Source organism: Pan troglodytes, chromosome 1 (assembly GCF_028858775.2).
Source record: "Pan troglodytes isolate AG18354 chromosome 1, NHGRI_mPanTro3-v2.0_pri, whole genome shotgun sequence".
Lineage (NCBI taxonomy): Eukaryota > Metazoa > Chordata > Mammalia > Primates > Hominidae > Pan > Pan troglodytes.
The window spans coordinates 166335712-166359331 of record NC_072398.2 but is presented as its reverse complement, the minus strand read 5'-3'; the positions used below and the strand labels follow the sequence as shown (position 1 = coordinate 166359331).

At 40.1% G+C, this 23620-nt stretch overlaps 1 protein-coding gene across 7 annotated transcripts in view; it reads left to right on the top strand.

Moving 5' to 3' along the window:
• CACHD1 (cache domain containing 1) overlaps nt 1–23620 on the top strand; it is a 222582-nt gene that overhangs the window by 162914 nt on the left and 36048 nt on the right. For all 7 annotated transcript variants that reach the window (XM_016919881.4, XM_003308173.7, XM_016919887.4 and 4 more), the window contains 6 exons: nt 787–1003; nt 8530–8679; nt 14497–14730; nt 18844–18993; nt 20437–20560; nt 21366–21483. In XM_016919881.4, the coding sequence (XP_016775370.1) occupies nt 787–1003; nt 8530–8679; nt 14497–14730; nt 18844–18993; nt 20437–20560; nt 21366–21483 (993 nt within the window). The remainder of the gene's footprint in view (nt 1–786; nt 1004–8529; nt 8680–14496; nt 14731–18843; nt 18994–20436; nt 20561–21365; nt 21484–23620) is intronic.

Sequence of the window (23620 nt, the reverse complement as noted above, 5' to 3'; positions counted from 1 at the left end):
TAAATCCATCTTTAAAAGGACTTTGGGAAAAGAAAAGACTTTGGGAAAAGAGTATTATTCTAATATTTGAGGAAGCAGCCACCAATCCAAAAATCTCTTTCGTAACTACCACCAAGCTTAGTCTTATACTTCTTTATGGCTTATGGTAAGGTTTCTAATCAGCCATGACTTTCACACTGGAGGTTACGCTGAGGAGGAGAGGGGTGGGAGATTTGGTTGCTGATGGATGGCTGAACTTTATTGCAAGATTGTTGGGAAGTCAGGAAGAAGGGAAAGCCGCTGGTGGCTGACTAATCTCTGGGACACCTCAGAGAGAGGTGTGGGTACAGCTAATGATAATCTATTGCCTGTGGACATTTTCTGCTTCATCATTTTGACTTTGCCAACTCCAGAGGTTTTGCTCACTAACCTAGTGGCTTAAAACACACACACCTCACTCTCTTACCCTCACCCCTCACCTCCAGGTTGAAAAACAGGATAGTTCATTCTTGCTATGACTTTTCTCTGCATAAAATAGTTTGTGTGTGTGTTTAATGTTATGTATGAACACAATACTACCACTTCATGTTGGAACAAAAACCAAACTCTAGGGGTTTCCCCACTTTACCAATCCTTATGGATCCTTTTCAAATTTGATAGATGGATGGCTCCAGGGATTTATTTTGAAACTCTCAGAATCTGTTCTGTAGGCCTTCTTACTCCTTGGGCTCTTCTGTTACATAAATAAATAAATCTTTAAACGGTAGGATAACAAGTTTGGTGTTTTTTTTTCTTTCTTTCCTGCAGATTTCTGTGTTAACTGTGGCAGATACCGTCCGGACTTGCTCACTAGACCAGTGCTATAAGACCTTCTTGTCTCCAGCCACCAGTGAGACAAAAAGGAAAATGTCCACCTTTGTTAGCAGCGTGAAGTCTTCAGACAGTCCTACCCAGCACGCAGTGGGATTCCAAAAGGCATTTCAGCTGATTCGAAGTACAAACAATAACACAAAGTTCCAAGCAAGTGAGTGCGTTCTCTCAGAGGACTTAGAAGCATAATAGATAAAGATGGCAATAGGAATATATTGTAAATTGATCACACAATGATGTTTAGAGAGATTTTATTTATTTATTTATTTATTTATTTATTTACCTTGAGACAGAGTCTTGCACTGTCCAAGCTGGAATGCAGTGGTGTGACCATGGCTCACTCCGGCCTTGACTTCCTGGGCTCCAGCAATCTTTCTACTTCAGCCTCCCAAGTAGCTGGGAACACAGGTGTACGCCACCACGCCCAGCTAGTTTTTATATTTTTGGTAAAGAAAGGGTTTCACTGGCTGAGACCTGTCTGATCTCAAACTCTTGAACTCAAGCAATCCACCTGCCTTTGCCTCCCAAAGTACTGGAATTACAAGCATGAGTCACCGTGCCCAGTGTAGAGGGATTAAAAAAAAAAATTGATTGGGGGCGAGGTGCAGTGGCTCATGCCTATAATCCCAGCACTTTGGGAGGTCAAGGCAGGCGGATCACAAGGTCAGGAGTTCGAGACCAGCCTGGCCAATATGGTGAAACCCCATCTCTACTAAAAATACAAAAAAAAATTAGGCAGGCATGGTGGTGGTTGCCTGTAGTCCCAGCTCCTCGGGAGGCTGAGGCAGGAGAATCACTTGAACCCAGGAGGCAGAGGTTGCCTAAGCCGAGATCATGCCACTGCACTCCAGCCTGGGCAACACAGCAAGACTCTGTGTCAAAAAAAAAAAAAAAAAAAAAAAGATTTGGGATAAAATTGTCATATGTTGTCTTCATCATCATCTAATTCTAGGGTGTTAACTGGGTTTTTCTCATCTTTTCCAATCAAAGATGGCCAGTCTCTACAATTTCTTGACTCTTAGAGCCTCCCCTTCCTGCCCCTTTATTTAGATCATGTCTGCACTTATGTCCCAAGGGAATCTCCACATCCTTTCTAATGCTGATTGTCAGCTTTGCTTCCTCTTTGACTTGGAGTGGATGTCTGCTTGTGCACATGTGGACGTGAAGTGGGCAGCAGGAATTCTTGCCTTGATCCTTCCTTCTTCTAACCAGCTGTCATTTAGATGAGCATGGCCCTTCAGATGTACAAAGGCACTGTAATTTAATTTTTTTTTTTTTTTTTGGAGACAGATTCTCACTTTGTCACCCAGCCTGGAGTGTGATGGCGCAATCCCGGCTCACTGCAACCTCCACCTCCCGGGTTCAAGCGATTCTCCTGCCTCAGCCTCCTGAGTAGCTGGGATTACAGGCATGTGCCACCACGCCGGGCTAATTTTTGTATTTTAAGTAGAGATGGGGTTTCACCATGTTGGTCAGGCTGATCTTGAACTCCTGACCTTGTAATCCCCCCACCTCGGCCTCCCAAAGTGCTGGAATTAGAGGTGTGAGCCACCACGCCTGGCCTCTAATTTAATTTTTATGTATTAAATCTGGAATTAGGATGCATCCTAAAGTAAGGGAAAAGATATTTGAAATGGGGCTCATGCTTTGAAACTACTTGAAGGAATCTATTTCATTTTCCCTTTTATTTTCAAAAATCTGTTTATAGGCCAGGCGCGGTGGCTCATGCCTATAATCCCAGCACTTTGGGAGGCTGAGGTGGGCGGATCACAAGGTCATGAGATCAAGACCAGCCTGACCAACATGGTGAAACCCCGTCTCTACTAAAAATACAAAAATATAGCTGGACATGGTGGCACACGCCTGTAATCCCAGCTACTCAGGAGGCTGAGGCAGGAAAATTGCTTGAACCCGGGAAGCGGAGGTTGCAGTGAGCCGAGATTGCGCCACTGTACTCCAGCCTGGTGACGGAGCGAGACTCAGTCTCAAAAAAAAAAAAAATCTGTTTATAGTTTTTTTTCTTTGTTTGAAAACATTAATGTATCCTATTGAGATAAATTTAAAGAATACATTTCCAAGCCCTTCATTGTGTCTGTGTTTAAACTAAGCACTGATTAATGCAAAGCATAGTGCCTAGCACATAATGGATCCTCAAAAGAAGGAAGCTACTGTAATTATAACTAATGATGGTACATGGTGTGTTAGTTTTATGTCTCAGCATAACAAATTACCACAAACTTAGCAGTTTAGCACAATATACATTTGTTATCTCACAGTTTTTGTGGGTCAGGAGTCCAAGTACAGCTTAGCTGAGTCCTCTGTTTAGGGTCTCACAAGGCTACCGTCAGAGTGTCAGTGGGACTACCGTTCATTCAGAGTCCTAAGGTTCATGCTAAGGTTTGTTCATGCTAAGGTTCAACAAACATGAGCTCACACGTTTGTTGGCAGAGTTCATTTCCTTGCAACTGTAAAACTCATTTCATTTACTTCTTCAAGGCCAATAGAAGAGCATCTCTTCAAATCCCTGGCTTCAGAGAAGGTTTGGGCCCTCTTTTAACAAGCTCATCTGATTAGATCAGCCCCACTTTCCCTTTTGATTTAATCAGATTACTCTCGCTTGTGATTAACTCAATGTAAGTTTATCAGGGACCTCGGCAAACATCCATCCATCTTTGCAAGCACCATCACAGGAGTAATGGCTCATTACTTGCCGTATTCTTCTTCTTAGAAGCAAGTTACAGGTTATGTCCCGTATACAGGACATCCTGTATATTCAGCAGTATACAGGATGTTGCTCATTTAGATCATCTTAGAATTTGGCCTACCAGCTTTGGCAAGCATCAGCTATCCACAAGCCAATATTATGGGGTGGCTGAGCGTAAAGTTGCCCTTGGTTCAGTAAGGTTAGTTAACAAGGCTGAACTCAAGTACTCAAGGCAGATTGGCCTGTTTGTCAACGCCACCCACCTATCAGCATTCCTCACTAGAAGTGTTCTTTCTACCAAATTCTTCTGTCATCAGACCATCTTTAAAGTCTAGTTTTGATTATTATACTTTTCAAATAATGGAGAGAAATGTTAGACTAGCAGTTGCAAACTCAGATGTCCACAGTGGCCAGGCAGCGCATTTGAGTCAAGTGAGCTGGAGGAAGGTAATGAGGATGAGTTGGAGAACATGGTCACACGGACACATGCACCATCCAGAGGGTAGCTGCTCCTCTGTTCAGTCCATTGAGCAGGAATGTCTGCCCAGTGCTGCCAGATCTTCTGTTTCAAGAGATGCCAGAAATCTGGATTTTCATGTGAAATCCCTTGATTTTCAAATGTTGACATTTGTTCCAGCTTTAAAACTGTGAATAGAGACCTCATTAAATCTCTTCTCACAGACATTCCTGCACTGCACATGAGCAGGAGGCTGGTTTGATGAGAGGCATTTCTCCTCTGGATTTTTCTGTGTTTGTTTTTCTTAATGTTGGCAAACAAAAACATGGCAAGAAGATTGACCATTAAAGACTTGGACAAATTTTGAAGGCACAGTTTTCTAAATACTCAGGGGAGCCCTTTTTAGCCCAAGTAAGATGTTTCTAAGGCTTAGCTCACTGGCCTCTAGTTTATAGCTTTTACTGACAGTTTAGAGAAAAAATAACCTAGATTAGTTTGTATAAAGAAAAGACTTCAGGAATGAGCGTTGTCCAGTTTGTTAAGGAGCAGTCCCAGGGTACTCTCAGGCAATATTGCCCAGGAGTTATGCAGGTTATAGATTTCAACCAGTGTTCTACTCTGAAATTTTTCTAACCTTGTGGATTTGTCTATATTGTTTTATTTTCTCCAGACCTGGATTCCTCACCTGTAAATGGAGGGGTGATAATATCCAGGATTCCATCATAAATATCCAATGCATATTTCCTGTGATTATTATGATATTCAGTTTCCTATAAGACTTCTAGCTCCAGCTAAACTAGATCAGATGCCCTAGATGTCCTAAGTTGACCTCAGGCCCAAAGATGGCCAAGGCCTAGGCAACAGTGTAGCAAGGGGTCTGTATACACTTCCTAGAAGTTTATTCTAGTGTAAACTCTATACATCACTATTTCTCTTCACTCTACAGACAATTATTTAATGTCTACTGTATATCTGGTGCTGTTTTAGGTGCCACATGTGAGGTTATTCAAATAATAAGACCTACTCTTGACGATTGTTGTAAGGGTTAGTCTGTACTTGAAAGTAAAGTGTATGCCCACATTGGTAGCCATATAAAAATAAGCTACATGTCATAAATCATTGTTGGTTGACACTAATTTGCCTTATATCAACCAGAAGGTCTAAAACTTTTGTCCAATTCTGACCCTTTTTTCAGTCTTATGGTAGATCTTTAACTGACAGCATTAACATCCTGGAGTTGTTTCTTCTGAATTTGTTTTGGAGCTGATTAGTTGAGGATCATAATGAACCTCAATTAAAGATGGTTAAGAGTGGAGATCTAATGGTATGGGCAAAGCCTAAATATGAGTTGCTCTTCCCCTTTTGATGTTGACCCCAAGACATGCCTGGTGGCTTATAGAGAGACTCAGCAAATGGAGAGCTATTACGTTTTCTTCCAGTTACATGCTGCATCTCTGCTCTACCCCAAGTCCCTGTAATTGCTTGCCCCTAAAATTGCTCTAAGTGGGTGACTAAAAAGGGAATATCCCAATGCATTAAAAAAACAAATCAAACCAAATTTGACAGATCTGATAAAAATGGAAAAATAACTCAATTTTTCTTGAGGATAAGGTGGGAATGGAGTCAGGGGTTGGACAGAGCCAGCAAGGATACTTACAGAGTGTATGTCTTATTGTTGGAATGGAAAGAAAATGTGCTTGACTACCAAAGCAGCTCAAGGGCTGCTAGCTTTCTGGCCTTCCAGACATGGACCTTTGCCCTAGAAACAGCTCTAAATGACAGTGTATTTTATGCAGAATCATAAGGGTAAGTGAGACAACTTAGAGACTAGGGTTCTCTTTTAGGTCACCCTAGATGTGTCCAGGAATTTATCACACATATACTTTTGCCATGAGGAGATGGTTTGTGTCATACCATAGATCCTCCTCATGCTGTATCTATATATATATATGTTCCCTCCAACTAAGGACTCAAGCAATTTTTGTTTTTGTATTTTTCAGTCTGAAGTTTAAATGAACTGTTTAGGGTCCTTATAAAATAATTTACTGAACTGTATATACAACTGAAAAAATATTGACATCTGGTTTGTTGACATCTAATTTAAGACAAGAATATTCCTAAAGTGTGGATTTTCTTTTTGCATCAGCATTCACTTCCTAATCTCTGATAACTAAATAGTGAAATTTAAATGTGCAGTTAATGTTCAGTAGAGAATGTTCAGGTATCAAAATTGGTATTAAGTATTAGGAGTAAATAAGAGGAATTTTGAATGCGTTTATTTCTTAGAGTCAAATTTTGTTAAACTCAGTTCAGTTATCTATGACATTCATATATTATAAGTTAACTGTTAAATTCTGCATAATAAAGAACACTTAAATCTAAAATGGAAATGTATAATTTGAAGGAAATTCAAGCTTTGTGTCTTCACCATTAGGATAATTTTTTAAAGGGTAGCTATATTCATTAACTATTGCTGTGTAACAAATTATTCCAACACTCCGTGGCTTAATACATCTTTATTGTCTCATAGTTTCTGTACTTCAGGAATCTGGACATAGCATAGCTGGGTGCCTCTGGCCCAACGAGTTTCTTGAGACGGCAGTCAGCCTATTGCCCAGAGCTGCTGTCATCTCAAAGTTCTACTGGGGAAATAGCTGCTTCCAAGCTCACTCACACTTTTGCTGGCAGGATCTTCGGTTCCAAGGGCCTCTGTTCCTTGCCTCTCCATAGGACTGCTTACAGCCTGCCAGCTGGCTTTCTTCAGAGTGAGAAAGCCCCCCTTGCAGAAGCCACAGTCTTTTTGTAACCTAGTCTTGGTCTTGATGTCCCATCACCTCTGCTGCATTCTAGTCATTATAAATGACTCACTAAATCCAGCCACACTCAAGGGAGGCAACTACCCCAGGAGGAGAATGAATGTCAAGACATGGAATCACTAAGGGACCAAGTTTGAGGTTGCTTGCCGCAGTCACTTTAGAGCAACCTCAACTAAAACGCAATAACAGAAACCTGAAGAAGTAAGTGTATAACATATTATATAAGTATTTCTCAGTAAAAAGATAAATATGTAGGATGTCCTAAAAATATATATTGAGGCCAGGCGTGGTGGCTCACGCCTGTAATCCCAGCACTTTGGGAGGCCAAGGCAGGCAGATCATTTGAGGTCAGGAGTTCAAGACCAGCCTGGCCAACATGGTGAAACCCCATCTCTACTAAAAATACAAAAAATTAGCCAGGCATAATGGCACGTGCCTGTAGTCCCACTACAGTAATCTGAGGCATGAGAATCGCTTGAACCCTGGAGGAGGAGGTTGCAGTAAGCTGAGATCATACTACTGCACTCCAGCCTGGGTAACAGAGCAAGACTCAGTCTTAAAATATACACACACACACACACACACACACACACACACACTCTCAACATTTTATATATATATATATATATATATATATATATATATATATGTTAAATCAAAGAATTAGAGATTAGAAAGAAGATGTAAAAGTCCAGCTGTCTGACTTCCCTCTTTTTATTTTGGTCATTTAGCCTCTGCTTATTTATCTCTAATTGTAGGAAATTAATCACCTTTGTTTTTTTTTTAGTCAACCCACTTGACAGAGGTTCTACTGGACCAAAATTAACTCTCAGTTATTCTACCTGGCAGGCCTATTTGGAAAATAATTTCACTTCTAACTCAGGGGTGCTCCTTCAATCCAATGGCATGGTTTTTGTTTTCGTTTTGTGTGTGTGTTGTAGTTTCTTTTTTTTCTCTTTTACCTTCTTTTTTTATCTTCTTTTTGCTGATAGTCTTTACATAAAATAACCAATTATTCTTCACAGCAACACTACTAAGTCAGTCCTGTCATTACTCCCATTTTATAGACAAAGAAAATTAGGTGTAGAGAGGTTGAGAAATTTGCCTCAATTACCCAGACACAGCTTGTAAGTAGCAGAGCTGGGCTTTGAACACAGGCACCTGGCTTCTAAGTCCATGTTTCACTGCTCTACTGATGAGATTTTTAAATGAAAATTACCTAAAGATATTTAGTCTAGGAGCAAATAACATTATGTGCCTGAAGAGCCCGAAAGAGTCATCATTTTAAAGCCTGGTCCTCAAGAAACGAGCATTCATGGTGATGTTCCTGCATCACAGAGGAAAGGATAAGTTGCGTTCTGCATCATCTGTTTCAGAAGGCAGGAGAGATTTCCATTTGGATTGGCTTAAATTACTATAACCATTGGTGCCTAAAGGAAATCGCCTCCTTTTATCTGATAAATATATTAGGAACATCTCCTTACCTGATGCTGCATAAATGTGGCCTCATTGTCCAGAAAGGGTGGAATGGAAGAAAGGCAGAAGCAGGGGGATGAAAGCCACAGCATCAAATGGGAGGGACTAGGAACCGTGGGCTAGGCAGGTCCTCGAGGTGGGGAAGTCCAAGGACATGAACAGGAAACTGAACTGCTGCCTTTAGCTGGAATCCAAAGAGAGCATTCAATTGATGTGTTTTTGTTTAGATACAGACATGGTCATCATTTACCTGTCAGCTGGCATTACATCAAAGGACTCTTCAGAAGAAGATAAAAAAGCGACTCTCCGAGTCATCAATGAAGAAAATAGCTTTCTAAACAACTCTGTAATGATTCTCACCTATGCCCTCATGAACGGTAGGTAGAGTTTCAAGATACTCCTTTCAGATCAAAGATCCCTCTAAGTGTATGCTGCTTTAAAAAGAAGAAAAAGAATCATAACAGTGTGCTTGGATGAAGGCTACGGGAAAAGGCAACCAGGCAGCTCTTTCTCTACCTGATGTTGGTATTTAGGGCGTGTAAGGAGGTTCCTTTCTCTTCATCTGTCTCTCCAGCGAACTGCTTGTTTCTAAACCTCTTCTCCACTTACGTGGTCTTGCAGAGGATTTTATACAGCGTCCCCCTGCCCCACCTTTTTTTTCAGTTCTCCTTCATATTCTAGGATTATCTAAGGTTTTAACTTATCTCATTGGTTTAAGCTGCAGGAAGCCAAAGCACTGACCTAGATTCTTCTGCACAACCCAATCTGTGAATATCACATTTTCCTGCAGAATCACCACCTGAAGCCTCTTCTGCCACTTTCTCCACCTCAGCTTCCTTAGCTGTAAAATGGAGATAAGCATTATCTACCTTGCAGTGTTGTTGTGAGGATTAGCCTTAATGTACAGTAAACAACTTATTAAAATGGATTGTGCTGCTGTCAAAAGACAGAATGTAAAAGGGTTTAGTAAATTGGTAAATTCAAGCTACTACTACATTTTTTCCCTTCTGCTATTCAACCTGTCCGCTAGTCTGAGTGCAGCACAGTTTTCTAGCTGTATTGTATCTCTCCGCCTGTTAATACATTGCTTTTCTCCCATGACATCTTCAGGCCCATTGCCCTCAGTATTCAAAGTGGCCATCTTCTCTTGTGTTTAAGGGGCCATGTCTTGGCTGGACACGGTGGTTCACACCTGTAATCCCAACACTTTGTGAGGTCCAGGTGGGCTGATCACGAGGTCAAGAGATCAAGACCTGGCCAACATTGTGAAACCTCGTCTCTACTAAAAATACAAAAATTAGCTGGGCGTGGTTGTGTGCGCCTGTAGTCCCAGCTACTCAGGAGGTTGAGGCAGGAGAATCGCTTGAACCCAGGAGGCAGAGGTTGCAGTGAGCTGAGATTGCAGCACTGCACCCCAGCCTGGTGACAGAGCAAGACTCTGTCTAAAAAAAAAAAAAAAAAGCCATGTCTTGATCAAGCAGTCTTTCCCACCTACTGTCTTTTGTTTCTCTTGTCAACTGTGAAATTTCCATGCAGAACCATGTGGTTCAGGGACAGTGGGCCTCATATTCTGATGTGCTAAGGGTTCCTTGGGGAATGGCTTTAAAATGCAGATTTCCAGGCATTGCTCTCAGATTCTTATTCAGATCCTCTTAGGAGGGGTTCAGGAATCTACTTTTTGGCCAGGGTGATTCTCTTCCAAATGATTTCTAGACCACACTTGAGAGAACACAGGTTCTGATGTCTAGTGGTCCTTAGCTGCTGTCCACATTTGCTAGTCGTTTGGCTTATGGCAAGTTACTTAATCTCTTTAGACTGCAGTTTTAGCTGTGAAATGAAAAATAGTAAAATCTACTGCATAGGGTTGTTGTAATAATAAATAAGCAATATATGATTGTGTTTAAATTTCTTAATGTAGTACCTGGTAAAGAAAGGGTCCTCAAAGGCCGAGCTCGATGGCTCATGCCTGTAATCCCAGCAGTTTGGGAGGCCAAGGCGGGCGGATCACGAGGTCAGGAGATCAAGACCATCCTGGCTAACACGGTGAAACCCCATCTCTGCTAAAAATACAAAAAAATTAGCCAGGCATGGTGGCGGACGCCTGTAGTCCCAGCTACTCGGGAAGCTGAGGCAGGAGAATGGTGTGAACCCGGGAGGTGGAGCTTGCAGTGAGCCGAGATTGCACCACTGCACTCCAGCCTGGGCGACAGAGCAAGACTCCAAAAGAATGGGTCCTCAAAGCCAGCATAAGGAGTTTAAGAAACCTTATATGGTTTCCTGTCTCAGACAGCATAGCTCAGAGGTGGAGCTCTGCCATCCAGGGCCAGATCTCTGTCCAGTCCTCTTTGTCCCCTGGCACTTTCTGCCTAATTCTGACAAGCATGTCTCCCATTATACTATAGTAAGGTGCTCACATACTGTCCTCTCTCTCTTCTCCCTCCACTTTCCACAAGAATGTGAACTTCTCAAGCATGAACTATGTCTTAGTTTTCTTTGCATTCTGAGCGCTTAGCACAGGACTGAAAGCAGCTGAAGTGGGTGAGGATGCCTGGGCACGTGCCCGTCAGTGTCATCTCTGACCACCTGTTGCTCTTTTCTCCTTTGTGTTGGATTCTTTCATTCATGAGAGGTAGGAAGGGTGGGAGAAAAGGAGGAAGGGAGGAAAATAAAATTTACTGACCACCTACCATGTACAACACAGGGTACTGAGGTTTCAGAGCTGTATTATACAAAGTTCCTGTCTGCAAGATGCTTATGACCCAGTGAGGAAGATAGGTAGACATGGAAGATGAATGAAATTCAATAGTAGAGGAGTAAGGAGGCCCAAAAGGAAGGGATCACTTCTCTTCCATTAGATTTGAAGGTCTGCCTGGGCAGATACTTCCTTACTTCCTTGCTGTCACCCATTCCTTCACTGGTCCTAAATTCTTCAACCAGAGTCTCTTACACACTTTCTGTTACAGTAATTCCGTACTTTAGAATCTCTAGTTACTTCCATCTCAGCATCCTTTTCTCTTCTCTTTCTTCCTTTAATCTAACCAGACACACATCCTCACTGCCAGTTTTCTCTCTCTTTCTCAGAACCCTATTTCTAAGTGTAATTCACTAGAGTAGACACAATTAACCTTACTTACAAATAGGGAAACAGATTGACTAAGAGAACTGGAATAAAGAATTTGTTGTCGGCTAAAAATTAAAACATTTGGACCAGGCTCAGTGGCTCACGCCTGTAATCCCAGCACTTTGGGACGCCGAGGCAGGCGGATCACCTGAGGTCAGGAGTTCAAGACTAGCCTGACCAATGTGGTGAAACCCCATCTCTACTAAAATACAGAAATTAGCCAAGTGTGGTGACCCATGCCTGTATTCCTAGCTATTCAGGAGGCTGAGGCACAAGAATCGCTTGAACCTGGGAGGCAGAGGTTGCAGTGAGCCAAGATGGCACCACTGCACTCCAGCCTGGGCAATAGAGTGATACTCTGTCTCAAAAAATTAAATAAATAAAACACTCGAACTACAGGAGATAAGAGACTGAAAAGGGTACCGGAGAAGTTGGGGGGATTGGGAATGGTTAATGGGTAATCATTGGTAATGGTTACATTCTATCTAACAAAAATATAGTTAGATAGAAGGAATAAGATCTAGTATTTGATAATATAACAGGGTGACTATAGTCAATAGTAATTTATTATATATTTTAAAATAACTAATACAGTGGAAGTTTGATGTTTCTAATAGTACAAAGAAATGATAAATGATTGGGGTGATTCATACCTCGATTACTCTGCTGTGATTATTACACATTGCACAACTGTATCAAAACATCGCATGTACACCATAAATATATACACCTGCTATGTACCCATAAAAATTAAATTTAAAAAAGAGTTTATTGTCAGAATTAGAATGCACACAATTGTGGGAGAAACTGGGAGAAATTGTGGGAGAAAAAAAAATAAAAGACCCAAGATGGGGAGTTGACATCTCAGAAAGTTTAGTAACCAGGTTGGGGCCTGCTGGGAAGTCTAGAAGCTAGGAACATGGAAGATCACTTAGGAGACCTGGTGTAGAAGTCCATGGAAGGTTGTTGGCTTTTTGTGGCTGCCAGCCCCCGTGCATGCTCAGTGAAACATCTGGAACATGCCTGGGGTTGCTATCAGTGAGCAGGTCAGCAGCTGGGAAAGGGAGCTGAATACAGAGAAGAGTAGGACAAACTGGAGCATTCTGGCCCCTCAGTGTCTGTCTCTCACCACTTCTTACTGTCCCCTAAATCTCGCAGTACAGCCCTCACTTTTTGCACCTTTAACCTGGTAGCATACAAGAAAAGAGGATCCTGGGAAATGTAGTTTCTAGCATGACCATGTTGATAATAGGCAACCCAGCGTACTTACCAATCAGCCACCCTACTGACCTTCCTGCCATCCCTACATAACAGCTCATGATGGAGTAACACCTCATACTCAATCCTCCATAACCTTCCATCCCACGCTACTCTTCTTTGCCTAGTAGATATTGTTGTTTGTCACTTTTATGTTTTGAGAGACTCAAGCAATACATGACAAAGAAGGGAAATTCAGTTATTGCTCGAGTTTTCTTCTTTTATTGTTTTACTTCTGTGAGCTTCTCAAGGATATAAGGTCAGGTACCAATCGTGTCTTTGGTGTTAACTTTTACTCTGGAGTGTACCCCTCACTCCCCATCTCAGCTCTGTGCCGTGCAAAGGGAACAGTAATCTGATTCTGACTTAATTTGGCCCAGGTATTTTTTCCTTTCCTTTAGCATTGCATGAGTGGAGCAAAAGCCAAGTTTATTTAAATATAATGTGTTTTAAGAAAGAAATGATTTGCCAGGCATGGTGGCTGACGCCTGTAATCCCAGCAGTTTGGGAGACAAGGTGGGCAGATCACTTGAGGCCAGGAGTTCGAGGCCAGCCTGGCCAACATGGTGAAACCCCGTCTTTACCAAAAATACAAAAAAAATAGCCAGGCATGGTGGTGTATGCCTGTAATCCCAGCTACCCGGGAGACTGAGGCATGAGAATCGCTTGAACCCAGGAGGTGGAGGTTGCAGTGAGACAAGATTGCACCACTGCATTCCAGCCTGGGTGACAGAGGGAAACTGTCTCAAAAAAAGGTGGGGGGTGGGAGAAAGAAATTAATATTTATTTTATTCTGCCATGATTTTAGAAGTGGACTTCCAGTGCTACAAGTATGTACACTCTCTATGTAGAAATGCTAAAGACATATGTGGTAGATGAACCATGAAAGCTTCAGATTCTTTTTAATGACTGAATAGTTCATGGTTTGGTATTGAAATCTGCAAGAACATGAGACAAAACCTTTTAAAAAGGCAGTGGTAGAATCTCAGTAGTGACTGAAATCATTCTGAATTCGTTTACAACAGTCCCCATATGCAATCAGTTTCTAATCCTTTTGACTATGTTCCAACAATAGCAAACTAAAAAAAAAAAAAAGTGTATTAAATTTACTTTTGTGCTATAAATTACAGATGTTGTAGAATAATACATCCCAGTATGCCTAAATTTTGTACAAAGTTTTCAAAACCCTCTAAATGTAAAAAATTTGTATTAAGTAAATCAAATTCAGTATTATCCTAATAATATCAAGCATGAATATGTTTATAATTAAAATGAGCTTAAAGAAACAGGGTTTGGAGGCATCAGTAAATGCAATCGATAATTCTTTCATTTAGTTGCATGGCAGCTAGACTTTGGCAAGTGGTTTTATAGGTGAAGAAGTAAGGAATGAAAGGATCACCCTCTGTTCTTTAAAACTCTTACAGTTTCATCTACTACATTAAATTAAATGCAGACGTGTTAATTATTACTTTTGCTTTTAAATATTAAATGCAGAAAATGAATTTTCATTTTATAATTAACTTTTGGGGAGGACACATTCTTACTGAATGGGACTCCTTTATTTGCTCATTTGTTTCTCATTATTGCCCTGTGAAGAGTCCCTTTCCCCTCTTGACTATTTCAGGAAAGACTATGCCTCAGGCTTTGTTTCCTCAGCAGGAACTGGTATTTGTGTCCAGAGTCCATGTGGTCTCTGCAAAAACCCCTTTGGTATTACAAGACCTCATCCATGCCCGTATTTGATCTAAATGGCAAGAGGTTGAATGGATATAAACCATTTTGCTTTCCGTGGTCTTCTCTCGGCTTTCCATTTTAGATGGGGTGACTGGTTTGAAAGAGCTGGCTTTTCTGAGGGATCTAGCCGAACAGAATTCAGGGAAGTACGGTGTGCCAGACCGGACGGCCTTGCCTGTGATTAAGGGCAGCATGATGGTGCTGAATCAGTTGAGCAACCTGGAGACCACAGTGGGCAGGTTCTACACAAACCTTCCCAACCGGATGATTGATGAAGCCGTCTTCAGCCTGCCCTTCTCTGATGAGATGGGAGATGGTGAGTTTGGATAAACGTCCTGTTAAAGGAAGGGGAAAAGAACTGGGCGGATAGAAATGGGCACCTCTTTCTCAGGATCATAGGGTTTCTTAGCACCCCTGCCACCTGTCCTATATCTCTGTATTGTACAGCAGAAATCTCCAGCCCAGGTTCTTCCTTATTACCCTGGCCATAGTACACATAATGGATGTATGCTCTGGGGAGGCTTTGTGAGGATTCTCGAATATCCAAAAGTTTGTGAATTAGAATTAAAGGGTAGCTTTGTGTCATGGCACATGGGAAATGAAGCTCAGAAGTGCTGAGGATTCAGCCTCAGAGACAAGGCAACGTGGCATTGTCGCACAAACATGGGCCTGGCCTCAGATGGGCTTTCAAATTCCATTCTTCCACTTGAGGTGTTGTCCTTGGTAAGTTATTTAATGGTGTTAATTCTCCATTTGGTCACCTGTAAAATGGGATAGTAAATCTTTCAGATTATTAGGATTAACTAGATAACATATATGACCTGTCATTATCTAGTTAATCTAGGATTACCTAGATATTATAAAATCTATGATAACACATGACCGGCATACCATTCAGTTATAATTACTGTTTTTATTTCATTTATTAAATGTATTTTACCTTTGTTGTTATCATTGTTATTATTACTAACATCAGCATCACCATCATCCTGATGCCTAAGTTACCCATAACAGGATGTTGAGTAAAGTACTGAACCTTCACAGGATTCAATTTCCTGACCTATAAAATAGAATCTGGAAAATATAACAGAAAATACAACATTTTCCTCAAGGCAGTTGTGAAGATTAAATGCAATAATAATAAAACATCTAGAACAATGCCTGACTAACAGTATATTTTTAGTAAAAGCACAATCTTTTTCTTTTCCTCCTCCATGTTCTTACTTATCCTTTTCTCTATATCCTCCCCTTTCTCCTTCCTTGACAGAAGAAAATTGAAGAAGTAGCTAATTATTAGCCAGACAGACACCATTGCCATTTGAGATATTATATTTATGTTTTGTTAGCTAGGAACTCTTACAAATACGGATTTTTTTTTAAACTCACGTGTAAAAAGTAACAAGCCTATAGAGAAGGTGTTTTCTAGAAACTAGGTAGACATTCTCTTTCTATAAGGAAGAAATAAGCCAACTGGCATTATGTCTCAATTTTTATTTTTAAAGAGACAGGGCCTGTCTCACCCAGGCCGGAATGCAGTGGTGTGATCATAGTTCACTGCAGCCTCGATCTCCTGGCCTCAAGCAGTCTTCCCACCTTTGCCTCCTAAAGTGCAGGTGTGGGCCACCATCCCCAGCCTTGCTTTTTTTAATCACTCCTATTACTGTCAGGGACTACAGATGTATATAGAATGGAAACTCCCACTTTTAGATAAGGTTATTTCCCTTTTTAGTGAAAATATGAAGTCCTGAATGCAAGTTACCTTTTATGCATGTAGCTTACATTACTGAGTGCCAGCCAAGCATTGTGCCAGGCAGTGATGAGTGAGGCTCACCTCCTACCCTCAGTAAGCTTGTAAGTCTGATAAGAGAAAGACAAATCAGTAATTCCCGTTAATACTGTGTGAAAGGGACAAAGGATGACATAGAGATCGAGTTTTTCACAAACTCAGATTATATAGCCAAATTCTATTACTAATAGTGGTATCAGGTAGAGTGGAACTCCCTCCTAAATCCAGAGAGCTACGCTGAATGCTTTAAACCAAATCACATGTAGAACTTTGGCCACCTGTTGCCTGATACCATCCAAATTTTGCTCCTTGGGGCCTGTGTTATGAATCCTGTGCAGTGGATTTCAGTGATTGGTTTGCAGATCTATTGAATTCCTCTGCTAGAGTGTGTCTGTCTTTTCATCTTTGTGTTTTCAGTCCCTAGAATTATTGAGTGACACATCCTCTGACTCCATGACATGAGGCTTGATTCTAGGGAAACCCATGTTTATGTGGCTCTAATTCAAAACCTACACAGATTAAAATATCAGTTACTGAACATATTTCTTTTTAAAAAGTAAATCTATGTGCTTTAGGTTAAAGTACAGAGAGTGATTGAGGATTTTGTCAGTATAACAGGAGCTTAGCATACTTTATTTGCCATAATGGGATCAAGAGTCTTCTGTCCCAGTTGATAATTGAAAAGTAAGATTGTGTTTCTTTTTTAAGACTTTGTTCTCAACCTGTCCAGAGGAGAATAGAAATTTGAAGCGAGCAGGCATCTCAGTCACAGAGTATTTCTGTTGTACTTTACTGATCTATGAAAATGGCTTTAATCCTAGACTAAAGCTCAGGGGACTGTGGTGGGCAGATTGTGACCTCTGTCTGCATGCTGGTCCTCACAGCCTGCTGCTGCCGCTTACAACCTATTTATCCTGGGAGACCTGGGAAAAACCTTCTCCAAAATGCATTTCTAAAACCTTCTTAAATACCTGTTATTTTTAAACATTTTAAAACAGATAGCATTCTAAATGTGAACTGCTTAAAAAATGCTTTTGAAACCAAAATAGAGACCCGTTGCATGACTTTTCAGACGCTTTTTCAGTGATGTATCCACTTCTTCCTATCAAGTGATGCATTTAGTTGGCCTATGCAACCATAGCAACTCGATAATACCTCAAGTGGACATCATATGCAATTCTCTGTGTAGAAGCTCATTCTTTGTAGAAGCCTTCAGGAGTTTTAAATCCCTTTCCTGGGGGTTTCTAGAAGAATGGATTTCTGATAGGCTGATAGACATCAAGCGCAGGAAAAAACAAAATCAAGATAAAGATAAACAATCCATCTTTTTGTTTAGAGTTTTCTTTAGAGCCATAGGATTGTGAAATTGTTGGGGATCGTAAAGATCATTTTATCTCACCTCCCCGCCCCCCCACCCCAGCCATCTGATGCATGGAGAGTCTCATTCCAAGACGTGGCACAACTTACCAAACCCAGCAGGGAAGCCAGGAGGATCTCGGGGCCATGCATTGACCCACCTCTCTTTCTACATTTTCCTCCTGTGTGCTTTGCCCTTTCCCTAATTATCTTATTGTTGTTGTTGTTTTTAATGGCCTGTTACCTAAATACGGTCTTTATATTTTGAAAAGGTTATTTAAAAAAAACAACAACAACAACAAAAATTATGCACTAGAGACTGTGTAGCCCACAAAGCCTGAAATATTTCCTGTCTGACCCCTTACATAAAAATTTAGGAACTCCTGGCCCGAATGACTGGAAATACATTCCTTTGGAAACTTAATTTCTCCTTCAGCTGCTTGAAGTTCTGTATGTTCAGATACTGTACCTTTCTAAATTTTTTCCCCTTGTTTTCACCTTTTTTTAAAGGATGCATTAATGGGGTATAGTAATAATACCTTTTAAGCATTCCTTTATCCATAGTCTCTTTTGATCTAACATTTCCTAGAAATCAGTAAAGCAGTTAATGCTGTGTCCTTTAAACAGATGTGTGAGCCAGACACAGTGGCTCATCCCCATAGTCCCAGCTACTTGAGAGACTGAGGAGGGAGGATCACTTGAGCCCAGGCAGTTGAGGCCACCATGAGCTATGATCGCACCACTGCATTCCAACCTGGGTGACAGAGTGAGACCTCATCTCGAAATATTAAAATTAAAAAAGTAAACAGATGTGTGAACCAAGGCTCAGAGTAGTTATATCCATTGTCACCTGTACAATACAAAAGGGGTACAGCAGGACTATTAAGTACAGTTTTTAGATTCATTGTCCATTGATCTTTCAAGTTCAGCTGAATCTAACTGCTTCACAAAATAGAAAAATGTATTTAGTGTTGCTGATGTTTTGCACTGATCTGGAAGGTCTTATCTTTTTAGGTGAAAAAGTAGTGGAAAACATAGAAATTGCCTCCTTTTAAATTAACTGTGCTATCTGAGCTGCCAAAGGATGCTCTTTCCCTCCCACTCTAACTCATTTATTAGGCTGTCTGCAAAGGCAATGCTTGATTACTGGACCACATGGGAAACTTTTCTTCCAAACAAAATTGAGACAGCTGATAGAAGCCTTCATGATTCACCGGAGCACAGTTCCAGTCTTTGTCCAATTCCTTCTCTGCTGGTCTTTAGATTTATTTTGTTTTTAACCCATAGGTTTGATAATGACTGTGAGTAAACCCTGTTATTTTGGAAACCTACTTCTGGGAATTGTAGGTGTGGACGTGAATCTGGCTTACATTCTTGAAGACGTGACGTATTACCAAGACTCTTTGGCTTCCTATACTTTTCTCATAGACGACAAAGGTAATCTGCTAAATGTTCATCCTAAGAATACTTTTTTAGAAACCTAAAGAAAATAAGGTATAGATATTCTACAAACAAAATAGGAAAATGATAGTGTAAAGAAGAGCATTGTGACTAAGATTGCTCATTTGTAGTAGAACACCGTAAAGATGGCAGAGTGGATCTCCAAATTACACATGTGTTTCTATGTTCTTTGAGGGGTAGGGAACAGTTATTTGTAACATCAGGAAATTAGACTGGAGGATTGAATGACACATAGAATGTCATCCTTTGACGTGAACAGATAACTTTTCTAAAGAAGAAATAATGCAGCCAACAAGCCTATGAAAACAATCGCAGTATCCCTGATCATTAGAGAAATGCAAATCCAAACCACAATGAGATGCCATCCTACACCTGTCAGAATGCCTATTATTAAAAAGTCAAAAAATAGCAGATGCTGGCAAGGTTGCAGAGAAAAGGGGACACTTGAATACTCTTAGTGGGAATGTAAATTAGGTCAGCCATTGTGGAAAGCAGTGTGATGATTCCTCAAAGAGATGAAAACAGAACTACCATTTGACCCAGCAATCCCATTACTGGATGTATATATGTACCCAAAGGAATGTCAATCGTTCTATCATAAAGACACCTGTATGTTCATTGCAGTGCTATTCACAATAGCCAAGACATGGAATCACCCTAAATGCCCCTCAGTGGTAGACTGGATAAAGAAAATATGGTACATATGGAATACTATGCAGCCATAAATAAAGAATGAGATCATGTCCTTTGCAGAAACACAGATGGAGCTGGAGGCCATTATCCTTAGCAAACTAACTCAGGAACAGATACTGCATGTTCTCACTTATAAGTGGGAGCTAAATGATGAGAACACATGGACACAAAGAGGAGGACAACAGACACTGAGGCTACCTAAGGGTGGAAAGCGGGACGAGGGAGAGGAGCAGAAAAAATAACTATTGGGTGCTATGCTTAGTACCTGGGTCACAAAATAATCTGTACAACAAACCCCCCGTGACACAAGCTTACCTATATAATAAACCTGCACATGTACCCCTGAAGTTAAAAGAAGTTAAAAAAAAAAAGAAGAAGAAGAATGTCATCCTTTGGATCTTTTTTTTATTAAATTGTTATCTTAGATTTATTGGCATTAAGATTTATGTGGTAGATTAGAATGTTTTATAAAACAACAAAACAACCAATACCTCCAAAATACTCTTGATGAGACAGATGTTTGATAATTTAAGACATCTTTCCACGCCTCAAGAGTTTTATGTAAGCACATATAAAACAGGTTCAGTTTTTATTGGACTGGTGAGTTGCAGAATGAGAAGTTGAGTATCGGGCAGCCAGCCCAGAGTACCCCATATTTCAAAACAGTGATTCAGAACTTCCTACAACATGTTTCTTATTAACATGCATTTTGTTTTCTTATTGCAGGATATACACTTATGCACCCATCTCTTACCAGGCCATATTTATTGTCAGAGCCCCCACTTCATACTGACATCATACATTATGAAAATATTCCAAAATTTGAATTAGTTCGGCAAAATATCCTAAGGTAAGGAAAAGGTGAGGGTCATAGGATTGTTTTTCTCTGAGGATGGGACCCATCAAAGCCACATACGAGTATTTACTACAGAGTATAAAACAAGTGTATAAATTATTTTCATGTTATCAAAAGTATTCTCAGTAATGTTTCCATAAGAATAGCACCCAAGATTTTGCTTACTTTGTATCACAGATAAGGTCTCTTAGAACTATTATTTGACGATAATGTCTTGTAAATCAAATTTTATGTTCACATTGACTTTCATTGTAAAATCAGATATATTTCATCGCATTTTCAAAAAAAGTTCCAATGATACCAAATTGAAAAATGTTGGCAAAATAAAAGGCTAAGTTGAGGACCAGCTTTGTTGCATTTGCCAAAAAATAGCCTGGCAAAGTAGCGTCCATTCCAAGTTGACAGCACAATCTTATACATTGTTTTTTCTTCAAATAAAAAACAGATTGGATCTTTTCCAACTGTGATACATTATTTTGGCAGATGGTAACCTGTAGAGGAATGGGTCTTTGTGCTCATTGGTTGAAAATTAATGACTGAGTGATTTGAGACAAGTTAGTCTCTGGAAAGAATTAGAGTTGGGGAGCAAGGATGGAGAGTAAGGAATGTTTTTAATGCAGAGCTGACATAATGCTTTTACGCAATTGAAAATCTCACATTATCTCTTTCAAAACTGATGAGCTTCTTTGGTATTCAAAATCAGGAGGTGGCCATTGACTCAACAGCTTCTTCCTTGCCTTTAATTAAGTGCTTAATTTTATCTTTTGCCTGAAATATTTAATTCTGTTTGCCAACACAGCCTCCCTCTGGGCAGCCAGATTATCGCAGTCCCTGTGAACTCATCCCTGTCTTGGCACATAAACAAGCTGAGAGAAACTGGAAAGGAAGCCTACAATGTTAGCTATGCCTGGAAGATGGTGAGTGAGAGGAAGTTGTGTTTGCTTGAAGAGCTACAGGGTACAGTGCTCTTCTTCATGTTGGAATTCTCAGGCAGGGGGTGGCACTTGGGTCTGATAATTTGTCTCGTAATGTGACTAATCAGTTTTTAAAGTGATTGGGAAAGAAGACATTCCACAGATGTTGTATAATTATTTTTCCTTTTTTGTTTATAAAACTGATAATTGTTCATGATGAATTCATCAAACCATATAAAAGGATGTAAAGTAGAAAGTAAACTATGCCCAGCCTGGACAACATAACAAAACCCCATCTCTATAAAAAAAAATGTAAAAATTAGCCAGACGTGGTGACGCATGCTTGTATTCCCAGCTACTCAGGAGGCTGAGGTGGGAGGATTGCTTAAGCCTGAGAGGTTGAAGCTGCAGTGAGCCATGCTAGCACCAAAACTATCTACTTCCTTCCTTCCTTTGACTTTTCATTCCCCATAAGTAGCCACTTAGATCAATTTCCAGAAAATGTGTATATACAAGCAGGTATATATATATGTGTGTGTGTGTGTGTATACGCTCACCCACGGCTTTAATGGCGATATAGGATTGCATTGTGTAGATAACCCAAATTTCTTTAAACAGTCCCCTATTAATGCACATTTAGATTACATCCAGTTGGTTTTTTTCAGTTCAACTCAGATTGTGGAGGTTGGGAGTTTAAAAGGAGACGTGAAAGCATAAGTACCTTCCGACATTCTCTAAGGAAAAGAAAATTTTAGATTAGAAATTGGATTATTCATGTTCAACACAAGCAGATGGATAGTTTGGCCATAACTTGTGGCACCCATTTCTGCTTTCTCTTACCAGATTCTTTCAGACACCAGGCTTCAAAGAATCATAGAGAAAGCGGATCTAACACACACTGTTCATGTTACCTATGTTTCTCTTCTCTCCTCTTCCTTCCCAATGTAGCATAGCAGTGCTGTTGAAGGACCCTAAATACTATAACTGACCAAAAGGGGAGTAGAGTTTTACTTTTATCATTAAATTTTAATCGCTGAACATAAAATGCAGTCATACATGAGATTTTTCTTGGATGGACAAATCTGATGTTTAACCTGTTGACTCCAAATAGATCCATTTAATCATCCCTTTACAAACTACTTATTGAACATTTTCTGTGTACTAAGAAGGATAAAGAAGATTGACACTCTCTCTGCCTTCACAGAGCATCGAGCCTAGTGGTGGATGCAGACAAACAGCAACTCGATACAGTGTCTGTGCCTGTATCAGTTGGATCAGGAAAGATAGGAATTGGGAGTAGCCAGAATGCCTTTAGGCAGGAGTCTCTTCCAACCTTCTTGTTTGGTTCTTAAAGTATCATTATGGCAGTAGCAATTACTAAAATGCAAATGAAGCAAACAAATTAATAAATGAAACTATTTGAGAAACTTATGTTTACAAGCCTAATTCTACTGGTAGTTTGTTGTTTGGTAATACACATTTGAGGAAGGTCAAAGCCTATTTTGAAATTCTCTTAGCTGACTTATTTTCAGATTTTTCTTTAGAATGATAGCACCATCTGCCCTTATATTTACATCATTTTTAAAGATAAATTATTTAATTTTCATATCAGAAAGGGTGAGCCGGCCACCAAAATTCTCAATTAGAAAACAGACTTTTGTGTTTGAAATTAGAGCTTGTTTACCTCCAACATATTCTGATTGAAAGCAACTCAGTTACATCCTGGGAAAATATCTGCATGGTTGCTGGCATTAAAAGGGAAAGAAGGAAATGTAGGCATTTGTGTGACCTTCTTGATACAGTAAAGAGCCTCAATGTTTGTGGGGTTTTTTTCAACAATGCTAGTAAATTCTGGTTATTCTTCTTAGGCAAATTCGAGGTAGTAATCATGTAGTCACTTCAGGTAGCAGTGTTAGCTTTCTCCGAGTTCTAAAATTGTTGAGCAGATCCCTGTAAGTGAAAACTTAAGGAGATAATAAATAATGAGATTGGAGACTTAAAAAAAAAAAGGCTAGGCTGGTTACCCAGTAATAAGGGCAAATATTTTTAAGATCTCTTTAGTTACTTTGTTGGGGAGGAGGGTAGATACTTATCTTGTCCTAAAAAATATAATGGTTTCTTCTAATATAATCCAAATAGA